Source organism: Vigna umbellata, chromosome 9 (genome assembly GCF_029865625.1).
Source record: "Vigna umbellata cultivar VRB3 chromosome 9, Vumbellata_1.0, whole genome shotgun sequence".
NCBI lineage: Eukaryota > Viridiplantae > Streptophyta > Magnoliopsida > Fabales > Fabaceae > Vigna > Vigna umbellata.
In genome coordinates, this window is record NC_142173.1 from 32821886 (window position 1) to 32833971 (window position 12086).

Sequence of the window (12086 nt, forward strand, 5' to 3'; positions counted from 1 at the left end):
TATCTTGATAAATAAATTAAAGTAAGTAAAAAGAAATAAATGGTTTTAGTTATATTTTTTAAAAGAGAAGAAAAAACAATAATATTTAAATCCATAAGATAGTATAATAATTTATGTATTTCTACATGTTTTTAATAAACAACAAATATTTGTGAAAAAAATTACAATAAATCACAATTAATAATATAAATATCATAAAGTAAGTGGAAGAATATAAATCTTATATTCAATTAATAGATATCAAGATAATGCAATCAACAAAATAAAATCAAAAGACAATATTATGAAATGTTACCAAACATAATAAAATTTGTAATGAATTTTTTTTTATCGATGTAATGAAGATTTTTTTTTGTCAGCGAAAAATTAAATGAAGATAAACATACAACTTATAATAAAAAAATAATTGTTTATTTTGTTGATTAAGTAGAAATAGTATAACGTTTAAATAACATGATTTGAATTGTTATATTATTATAAAAATTTGTAAACCTAAATCTTGAATGTTATCAATAAAAAAAAGAGATTTACTTTCTGTTTTCTCTTTTATTAAGAATTTAGGATTTATATATTGAATCCTTAATGTGTTTACGTAATTTTTGATATATATTGTTTTCATTGTACCTGTATTATAATTAAAAAAAAAAGAAAATAGTATAAAAATGTGTTTGATCTAATATAATAATTTTATTTTATAAATTATTATAAATGATTTTATTTTGTTTGCCAGTGTTGCATTATAACTCAAAAAATAATACAAATTATATTAATTACTTTAATTTCTTATAAGAGAGTAATATACTAAATTATTGAAAATAAAACTTATTGATATTTAAATTAAAAATAATTTAAAAATTATATTTTAATTTATTATCTTTTCAGTTATTAATCATAATTGACTTTTATTTAAAGAAATATCAAAAAAACAATTATACTATAAAAAGATAAAATAGAAACATTAATTATGTAAAGAAAATTCTCTTTATATATAACTATATATATAATACAATAATAAACTATATATATAAATTAACTAAATATTACAATAGTAATAGCAGTAACTATAAATTTGTTAATAAAATAATAAATTATGATTGTTTTTATTTTTTATATTTATTTCTTTTAGAATCAATAGCTAATTTTTTTTTTAATTTTCAAATGCAAAGTATTGTAAAAAAAATTAATGGAGAACGAAAAAGATTATTTGATGTGATAAACTACAAGCTTCTAGAAATATTAATCTTAGGATAATGATATTTTCACAACATTTTTTTTATAACATTTTAACATCATTTATGTGTCATTATATGATTGATCTAAAATTATTCCACAATCAATAATAATAATCATAAACACTAATATAGACCAATCACAGAATAACATATAAATGATGTTAAAATGTTTTTGTCAGAAAAATGTTGTGAAAGTATCATCATCCTTAATCTTATATGGAACCAAATATCCTTACTTAATAGATAAGTTCAAGCAGTAGAAAAATTTACTAGTCATTAATGACTAACAGTAAAACAAATAAAAGTAATAATAACTAAGTACGTTATAAATTAAATTTAAAAAATTCAAGACAACATTCTCATTCACTCCACAAAGTTAAACTTTCTTGATTTTTCTTTCTCTTCTATAAATGTAAATTTCACAAAAAGTTGATAAATTTTAGGGTTTTATTTTTTATATTGTGAAAAATACTTAAATTTGACTTTGATGAATTCACATAATAATTAGAAATTTTTCTATTTGTATATTACGTAAAAGCTTTGCGTTAACAATATTTACGGTGTTACAAATGAAATTAATATTTGATTACTCAAAAAAGTTTGGTGATAGAATTTGACTTTAGTACAAAAGGAAAGGAAAATTAATGTAAAAATTTATTTAAATAACTTTTCCATAAATGAGTATTTATGCTCATAAATAAATCGTCGGTTCTGAAATTCTTCCAGAGGTTAAAGTTAATTAGCATGATTCTATTTTTAGTCGTCACATGGAAACGAGAAAGTCAACGTCTATGCTTTTTTATTTAATCAGAAAAAAATTGGTGGCTCAGAATATAATGTGATACAAAAGTTGAAAAAAGAAGAAGAAAGTATGAATAAAAATGGCGTAAAAATTATTATAATAAGTAAATATTAATTAGTATATGTTTCAGGAAAAAAGAGATTAAATTATAATTTTAATATTTCATTATTTTCTTATCTAACCTTGGTCTTTATCTTTTCCTTTATTTTTTTCTGAGCTTTTTAAAAGAATAACATTTTTTCTTATATGTTATTTATTTTATTTTGGCCCAATAAATTAAATAGTACACGATGTAAGTTATTATTAAATGGCGAATTATTATATATAGTAAACTTTTATTAATTTTATAACTATCTTACAGGTTTTATGAAAGTTCTTTCTAAATTGAAACGTAGATTTTACAGTTTGTAAAAAACAGTCGATAATCAGCATTATTTATAAATAAATCAGTATATTTAATGAATTTTATACTAATATAATAATTTTAAAATCATTCAAGGCTGTTTTTTAATTATTAACCAGCTAAAAGTTAATAAGAATAATTCCGAAACAGAATTTAAATAATGAATGTAAAATTGCAAGATACTTGATACGCTTAAAGATATTTATTATTTATGGCATCATTTATATATTTTAATTTTGTTTATGGAAAAATATGCACTTATCAATGCAACAAAATGATACATTAGATGTATATTAAAGAAGATAATGAAATGGTTTAATAATATATATTTAATATCTTTTGATTATACAGTTATTTAAAAAATAAGAAATAAGATTTGCTTAATTATAGTGATTATATACATTAATGGTTTAGATAGTGATAGAATGTAGTAAATTAACTGTATAAGTAAGAGATAGAGGATATGTTGAGAGGAGTAAAAATAGAAGAAAAAGGAAGATGGGAATCGTATCATAATTTGTTTTTGATTTGAGAATAGAAAAGATGGATCTAATCTAAAATCCAAAATAAATTCAAATTTGGTGCGTAGAGACAAACCCATGAACTAAATCATTTAAAAACCAAGTGGAAGACTCACAGTACCTTTCTCTCAAATATTCTATTCACTATTTTTTTTGCTCTCTTCTGTGTCGGCTATATATCGGCGTTTGTATCTGCATCTGCATCTGTTCCTATTCACACACAAATCGCTAGTTTTGTTCCGTTACGTTACTCATTGTCTTCGATTTTCTGATCTGCACTTTCGATCTGTTCGCTCACGCCTGATCCGGCTCTGCATCTCCGTAAGCCAATCCGATTCCGCCATTGCGATTTGATCCGCATTGGATCCGTTTGTTTCTGCGCAATTTTGCGTGTGTGACTGTTTCCTCTGATTTTGATTTTGATTTTTGACGTTAATGTTGCAGGGAGCACAATGACGGAGGAGCAGGTTGTGAATGTGAGCGGCGAAGAAGGCAATTCGGGCGACGATCACCGCGGCGTAAATGTCAAGGGAGTTGCACACACTGTGGATGGCGATGTGGATCTCGCCTCCGGTGGAGCTTCGTCGGAGGAATTGGCGGTGAAAAATTGCAAGGATGCAGAGGCTAACGGTACGGCGGAGGAAGCTTCTGAAAAGGACGGTGAATTGAAACGTGTATGCAGTGAAGGCGGCGCAGGATCCGTTCGGAACGGTGTCGTGGAGAATGAGACTCGAGCTGCTGCTGCGGATGAGCTAGTTGCGGATCACGAGGAATATGTTGTTGTCGGTGCCTCGGATGTTCAAAACAGTGCCGCTGCGGAGGGCGAGATTGTCGGTGATGCGAATGGGAACGTGAATGAAGTTGAGGAATGTGAACTTTTGGATCGTGCGGAGGTTTCTGGAGATGAAAACGGTGTCGTTGTCAATGTCGTGGAGGGAGATACTGACGTGAATCAAGGTGATCGTGACTTCGAATGCGTTGAAGTTCACAATGATGTGGCGATGGTGGACGGAGCTGAGGAGGAAGTGACTACGGCTGCTGATGCGAACGGTGGAGATCACGTGCAGGTAGGAAGCGAGTAACAGTGCAATAGTTCTCTAAATTTTTTAAATTGCAGTATTTTTTTTCTCATGCTTAATTTTGTTTAATCATTGAAACTACTATCTTAAATTACAAAAATCTCTTTTTTTGTGCGTGAATTAGTTTCATTCCCAATTAGTCTTAAATTGGTGTATGAAATCGTTAAAGTCCTTAAGTTGACCAGTCGAAGTCATTTTAGTTGTTGAGATTGTGTAATTAAGGATTAAAATTACCCATGTTTTTTTGTCAATTTAGAGATTGAAATAATGCTTGCATTGTTTTTTTTTTAATTTCAAGGACCAATTTTCGAAAGTAAATGATTCAGGCGATAATATGGTTAATTTTAGTCTGCTTGTTTTCTTAATCTGTTGTCTCTAATGTGCAGAGTAAAAGTGAGTCTATCTCTGATAAAGATGTGGATAAAAGTGGGGAAATCGAAAATGTTGTTAGTGCAGATGTCTCGGATAACAAAGACATTGTAACTAAGGAAAATCATGATGTGGAAGAAGTCACCGAGAGGAATGAGGTTCCAGTTGATGTTGGTGGCATTTCAGGTACTACAGATGTGAAGGAATATGAACCTGAAGACGCTAGAAATAGTTCAGAGACTGGGCAGATTGAGTCTGCCTCTGGTTTGGCAGAGTCAGAGCATGAGCCTAGTGAGTGCACTGAGGAGAATGAAATTGTTGTTGAAGGTGAATCAGGCAGTAAGTTGGAAAGGTCTGAGCAGGAAACAGGAAGTGAACTAGTTCATAAAGGAGAAAGAACGACAGCCTTAAACATAACAGATGTGAATGGAGATGGTGATGTTGTGTCTGATATTGCAGCGGAGAGTACATCTGAACCTTCTGTTAATGTTTGTGAGATGAAAAACAATGTGGTTGATTGTGATGGTGAACTTAATGTTCATGTACAGGAGATGAAAAATGCTGCAGTAATTAGTGAAGCTGGAACTTCAAATGGTGCAGTGCAGAGTGAAAGTACACCTTCAGCTGTGTCTGAGATGGAAAACAGTACAGAGGAGGTTGAGGCTGAACCTTCAAACTTTGCAGTGGAGGGTGAAGCTAAACCTTCAAATGGTGCAGCGGAGAGGGAAGTTGAACCTTCAAATGGTGCAGTGGAGAGGGAAGTTGAATCTTCAAATGGTGTGGTGGAGAGTGGAACTGGACCTTCGAATGGTGAAGTTGAGAGTGTACCTGAGCCATCAAATGGGGCACTTGAGAGTGTAGCTGAATCTTCAAATGGTGCAGTTGAGGATGAAGCTGAATCTTTAAATGGTGCAGTTGTAAGTGAAGTCAAGACATTAAATGGTGCAGTTGAGATTGTAGCTGAACCTTCAAATGGTACAGTTGAGTTTGTAGCTGTACCTTCCAATGGTGCAGTTGAGGGTGAAGCTGAACCTTCAAACGAGGAAGTTGTGAGTGAAGCTGATTTATCAAATGGTGCAGTTGAAAGTGTAACTGGGCCTTCAAATGGTGCAGTTGATGTTGAAGCTGAATCTTCAGCTGTGAATGAAACTGAGCCATCAAATGGAGCAGTTGAACCTTCAAATGTTGAAGTTGAACCTTCAAATGGTGCAGTTGAGAGTCAAACTGAACCTTCAAATGGTGAAATGGAGAGTGAAGCTGAACCATCAAATGGTTCAGTTGAGAATGAAGCTGAACCTTCGGATAGGGAAGCTGAACCTTCAGATGGTGCAGTGGAGAGAGAAGCAGAACCTTCAAACGGGGTAGCAGAGAGGGAAGCTGAACCTTCAAATGGCGTAGTTGAGAGTGAAGCTGAACCTTCAAATGGTGCAGTGGAGAGAGAACTTGAACCTTCAAATGGTGTACTGGAGAGAGAAGCTGAACCTTCAGATGGTGTGGTTGAGACTGAAGCTGAACCTTCAAATGGTGCAGTGGAGAGAGAATCTGAACCTTCAAATGGATCAGTGGAGAGAGAAGCTAAACCTTCAGATGGTGTAGCTGAGAGTGAAGCAGAACCTGCAAGTGGTGTAGCTGAGAGTGAAGCAGAACCTGCAAATGGTGAAGCGGAGAGTGAAGTTAAACCTTCCAATGGTGTAGTTGAGGGTGAAGCGGAACCTTCAAACGGTGAAGTAGAGAGTGAAGCTAAACCTTCAAACGGTGAAGTAGAGAGTGAAGCTAAACCTTCAAACGGTGAAGTAGAGAGTGAAGCTAAACCTTCAGACGGTGTAGTTGAGAGTGAAGCTAAACCTTCAGACGGTGTAGTTGAGAGTGAAGCTAAACCTTCAGACGGTGTAGTTGAGAGTGAAGCTAAACCTTCAGACGGTGTAGTAGAGAGTGAAAGTGAATCTTCTGTTGATTTGCGTGAGATGAAAAACAATGCAGTGAATAGTGAAGCTGAACTTTCAACTGGTGCACTGAAGAGTGAAACTGAATCTTCTGCTGTATCTGACATTAAAAGGATTCCGTTGGAGAGTGAAGATGAACATTCAAAGGGGGCAGTGGAGAGTGAAGCTCAACCTGTAGTTGAAGGTGAAGGCAGCAATCAAGGAGATGAAGACACAAGACCTGCCTTGGATGCTACTGATGTACAGAATGTGGGTGCAGAGATAGTGAAAAAGCCATTCTTCTATTTGATCAGGGTTCCCAGATATGATGATGATGAAAACATTAAAGAGCAGATTGAAAAAACTCTTCGCCAAGTAGAAGAGAAGACTAAAATTCGAGATTCTATTCGAGCTGAAAGCCAGACTATAAAGGTAAATATTATTTTGAAGTCGGCATAAGAGAAAATTTTGTGTACTGTATAAGTTTGAGACCAACCTTAGTAAATTTTTTTAATGCTGCTATGAGCAGGCCCGTTGTAAGGATTGCGACCAAGAAGTTAAGGCTGCAATAGCAGCCCACAGAGCTGCTCGGGACCAGCTCAAATCCAAACGCCAGGAGATGGATTCGGTTCAATCCAAAATGAACAGATTAAACAATGCAATTTCTGTTGGGGATATAGATGGCAAGGTGTGCTTTTAATTTTCTTCTGGAGATATTTATGAGGATTTGATTGTTCTGCTTGTTTTGTTGTGTTTACTTTTCTAATTTACTGGCAGATAAGAAACATGGAACACATGATTCAGCACGAAACTTTGCCTTTGAATGAAGAAAAGCAATTGATACGCCAAATCAAACAATTGAAGCAGAATCGAGAGGAGCTGTCTTCTAATATGAGAAAGCAGGATCAATCACAACAATCTCTAGACCACAAGGAGGGCAATATTGAAGAGCACTCTAAGGTACCATATACAAGCTTCTCTTTGTTATATTTTCTGAATTAATATCTGATTGCATTTGCCAGGTACTATCGGTATCAAATACGGTTTTTAGAGATTTCTAATATCTTTGTTATATTTCTAATTTGTGATATTTCACTATTTTCAGCATTTACAGCTTCTGAAGAAGGAAATGGAAGTGCTTAGAAATAATGTTCTGAAGTTAGATGCGACAACTAAAGACGCAAAGAAGAAATATAATAATGAATATGATAAGCTGAATGAGTTGATTGCTCAGTTTAAGGCAGCTGATGAAGTTCGTCAAGAGGCATATGCTAAGTCAGTGGCTTTGAAAAAACAATTGCATGAGAAGGTTTTGTTTTTCTATGTTTCCCACCTCATTCCTTTTTCTTTTTTTTTAGATAAAAATCAATTCAAATGCCATGCAGAAATGTTGACGCTATTTCTGTACTGATAATGCAGGGCAAACATTTCTGGGATTACAGAAAGGCTGCAAATAAAGCGCAGGAACTAGCAGCAGTAGGGAAAAAAGAGGAGCTACAATGCTTCTGTGTTGATCAGGTGATTCTTTTAGACATGAAATGAACAGAGAGATTATCATTTTCATTTATGCACTCTATTAGGCAAATAGATTGAATTCAACGCTCACCATTGAGAACTTTAGGTTGAGAGAATTATGGAGCTATGGAACAAAAATGACGATTTCAGAAGGGACTATGTCCGATGCAACACTAGGAGTACACTTAGGAGACTGCAAACCCTAGATGGCCGATCACTTGGTCCTGATGAAGAACCCCCTGTAATTCCTAATGTCATAACTGTAAGAGCTTCCAAAAATATTTCCGTGGTCTCGCAATCAACTCTGGAACAAGAAAAGAAACCCCCCTCAATAGAATCTGTTATTATAAAGGATGAACCTGTTTCGAAGGTTGTAGTGCAAAGAACTGAGACTAGTCAGACAACTAAAGCTAAAAATCCTACCAAACCTTCTCCCTTAGAAAAACCTGTGGCTCACTGGGGTGATGAGTCTGATGAAGAAGTTAAAAAAGAAGAACCTGTGAGAACAAAGGAGGAAGAGGAACTGTTACTGAAGGCTGAAAAGGCAAAGAAGGAGGAAGAGGAGGCAATGTTGAAGGAAAAGCGGAGGCTAGAGGAGATTGAGAAAGCTAAGGAGGCCCAGCAGAGGAAAAAGCGTAATGCAGAGAAGGCTCAACAAAGGGCTGCCTTAAAGGCACAAAAAGAAGCTGAACAGAAAGAGAAGGTAACTATAACATAGCATTTGTGATTTAAAAAGAATATAGGTGGAATCAGAATTTTGTTCATTTCCCTCGTTACGTATCTGAACAGTAGAATGAAAATTTTATTCCTCATTCATTTTAATTCATTGCAATTCCTTCCATTATCCAAAATCAACCTTAATCATTTCCATGTTCTTCTGATTCTTAAACTAAATAACCATATGCGTGTTTGGAGCAGGAAAGGGAGAAGAGGGCAAGGAAGAAGGAAAGAAGAAAGGCAGCTTCTGTTGTCACTGCAGATAATATAGAACAAGAATCTGCTCCTACCTCAGAAATTCTAACAAGAAGTGTGGAAGAACATGATCAGAGTGAGAAACCAACTGAGCTAACAAAAAAGCCGCAGAAACCATCTCAATTCACGAAGCAGACCAAGCCAAAATCTGTACCCCTGGCTCTCCGCAACCGGGGAAAGAGACGAATTCAACCATGGATGTGGGTTCTAATTGCAGTTATAGTTGCTGTTGCCTTGTTTTATGTGGGCAATAGCAGCGTTCTGAGATCTTCACTTCAAGGCTTTGGTTTCTGAAGACACTCCAGAGCAATCACTAGGTGCGCGCGTCGGGGATGTTACCCTTACATATTTATTACATACATATATATAGATGCAATTCTTTCTTGCCCTTGCAATTTTTTCCTGCTAGTTTTGGTCTATAGTCATTATTTTCTTCATATTGAGATTTTTGTTTTTTACTTTGGGATGTGTCGTGATTGCCGAATGCTTCTGCCACCAATTATGAGAAAATAATAAATTATTGTGATTGTGCCCTTCCTTTATATAAAATATTTTCGCTGCTATTTATAATGTATTTTTCTTCTAGTTTTATTGTAGCTATTTTATTCAGGTTACCTTTTTGTTTGAATACCATACAGAAATATTGCATTCGTACTCATTCTCCTATGTTTGAATACCATACAGAAATAAAAGAAGTAGCAACTAAAATAAAAAAAATAATGTCTTGAAAAATATAAAGTGGGAAATTTAGGTTTAACAAGTATTTTATCAACTTGTATTTGGTACTATCTTTCATTTATAAATGCTTATTTTTTATTATAAGTTTGTTAATTGATTTATGCTTATCTTTCATTTATAAATGCTTATTTTTTATTATAAGTTTGTTAATTGATTTATGCTTAATGATGGATGAATGAATGATTCATTTTACTTCACTAACTTGAGATTTAATGGGAACCATTTCAAGTTGTGGTCTAATCAATTTTTTGTTTATTTCTAGACAATAGAGATAGATTAGTATAAAAACAAGAGCTACTAAATCTAGTATAAAAACAAGAGCTACTAGGTATAGAGGAACTCGACGTGAGTATAAAAAAAAATAGTTACCAAGTATGAAGGAACTCGACATCCCAAGTACAAAAACAAAAGCTACTAGTATAGACTTTGCATATAATTCAACCAAGCCATCTCGATCTTCACCTCAACAATTTCCATTGAAGATTTATTTGAAGATTTTTCCTTGATCTTTTTAGTTCTCACACCTTCAGTTTTTGTTTGTTAGTTTTTGACTGATCTTAGAATACAAGCCAGCCTGACCGACCCGTCTTCACCTGGTCAGGTTCACTTCCTTTTAAAGTAGGCAATTTCAAGAAGGACTATAAATGTGAGGACAAGCAAGTTAAAAGTCATCATCTGACCAAAAATGAACATTAAGTATTTACCCAAACTGGAAACACCCAACAAAAGTCGCTTAAAGTTGGCAGCACCTAATTGAACCTACCCAATCTAACAATCTAGCAACACAAGATGGAAGGGCTATTTTTACATGATATCTTTCAAACGAGCTTGATTGAATGACCAATTTACAAGCAAGCCCGACCAATGATCACCTTATAAGCAAGTTTGCTCGGATGATTAACTTATAAGTAAGTTCGGCCAAATGACCAACTTACGAGCAAACCTGGTTGAATGACCAACTTATAAGCAAGCTTGGTCAAATGACCAACTTAGAAGCAAGTTCGGTTGAATGACCAACTTACAAGCAACTCAAATGAATGACTAAACGATATATGAGCTTGGTTGAATGCCCAATCCCCTACAAGCTTGGTTGAATGACCAAACAACATATGAGCTCGGTTGAATGGCCAATCTCGAAAGGCCAAACAATATATGAGTTTGGCCTAATGGCTAATCCATTTACAAACTTGGTCAAATTGTCAAATGATATAAGAACTCGACAAAATGGTCAAATCCACCTACAAGCTCACCGAATGACTAGGCAATATAAAAGTTAGGGTGAATGTCAATCCACCTAAAAACTCTACAAGTCAGCAAAGCTTGATCATAAGGATGATTAAGAATGTCCCTGAATTAAATCAAACTTTAAGACTAAAGAGATTTATGTACATACTCCGTCCAATTTGTGTGGCGACGTAATCCAATAAAGACCTATTACTAAAATCTCAATTTTATTATATCTTTTAAATAACTATTAAATGTTTTTTTAATAGCATGTCTTTAACATACATATCTCACCAGCTTTATTATATATTTTAAATATCTATTAAATGTTTTTTAACAGCATGTCTTTAACAAACATATTTATTAAAATACACACGGAAAATCATACTTATTTTTTCATATATAAAGATCTTACTCTCTTCCTCATTAAGCATAAAAAAGATAAATCTTCTCTCATTTTCAACCCTAAGCACATGTCTCAATTCTCCCATTCAATCACCTCCTATAGGTCACACCCTACATTTTAGTTAAAACAATTTTAATTGTTAATAACTATTTATCTAAATTCTATTTTTCTGTATTTAAAAAAAAATCAAGTCAAATTTCGGTTTCTGAAACTGTACCCTGACAAACTCTCTAACTTAACATTGTGACAGCAGGAAGTTCACAAAGTCAGATTATCTTTATAGGTAAAGACCAAATTCTGGTTATATACTATGAATAGTTCTGTAGGTAATGTTTTTTAAGGGTTTATTATCGAAAAAAAAAACAAAAAAAAAACGTGTGGAAATAAAAATTAAAAGTAATTTCAAAAAAATTATACAAAACTTTATTTTATTTGATCTTCTATATAAAGGATTTATAGTCTCTATATTATGTCTGAGCAATTCAACCGATTGTATTCAAAGAAATCTAAAACAAACATATTTGATAGGTCAAGTACAACATAAATAAAATTAATAAAATAGATATAATGATCACATTCAAATAGTGAATTATGGTTATGTGAATATTTGACTCAACATAAAATAAAATTTTATTATTTATAAATGTATACGTATATTTTAAATTTTATTTTTAGTATATCTTTTACTAGAATTAAATAATAAATTGTATAAAATTTTATTTTATCATAAAATAATTATTAAAATATTTTTTATAAAAACTTAATTATTTCATTTATTAAAATAAAATGATTTTTAAAATAAAATTGATGCAACATAAACTCATAATTTATATAATTTGATAATTATTTGAGGAAATTTATTTAATAAATTAACTATGTAAGAATTTGACAACACTCTTAATT

General features: G+C 32.8%; 1 protein-coding gene across 1 annotated transcript; it reads left to right on the forward strand.

The window, feature by feature from the left end:
- The first annotated feature begins 3051 nt into the window (after window positions 1–3051).
- On the forward strand, window positions 3052–9378 carry LOC124835684 (uncharacterized). The gene is made up of 9 exons (XM_047310652.2): window positions 3052–3279; window positions 3403–4025; window positions 4424–6760; window positions 6858–7016; window positions 7106–7288; window positions 7434–7637; window positions 7748–7846; window positions 7950–8546; window positions 8762–9378. Exons 2-9 carry the CDS (start codon window positions 3411–3413, stop codon window positions 9107–9109), a joined length of 4542 nt encoding a protein of 1513 aa, XP_047166608.2. The 5' UTR covers window positions 3052–3279; window positions 3403–3410; the 3' UTR covers window positions 9110–9378.
- The last annotated feature ends 2708 nt before the right edge of the window (window positions 9379–12086 follow it).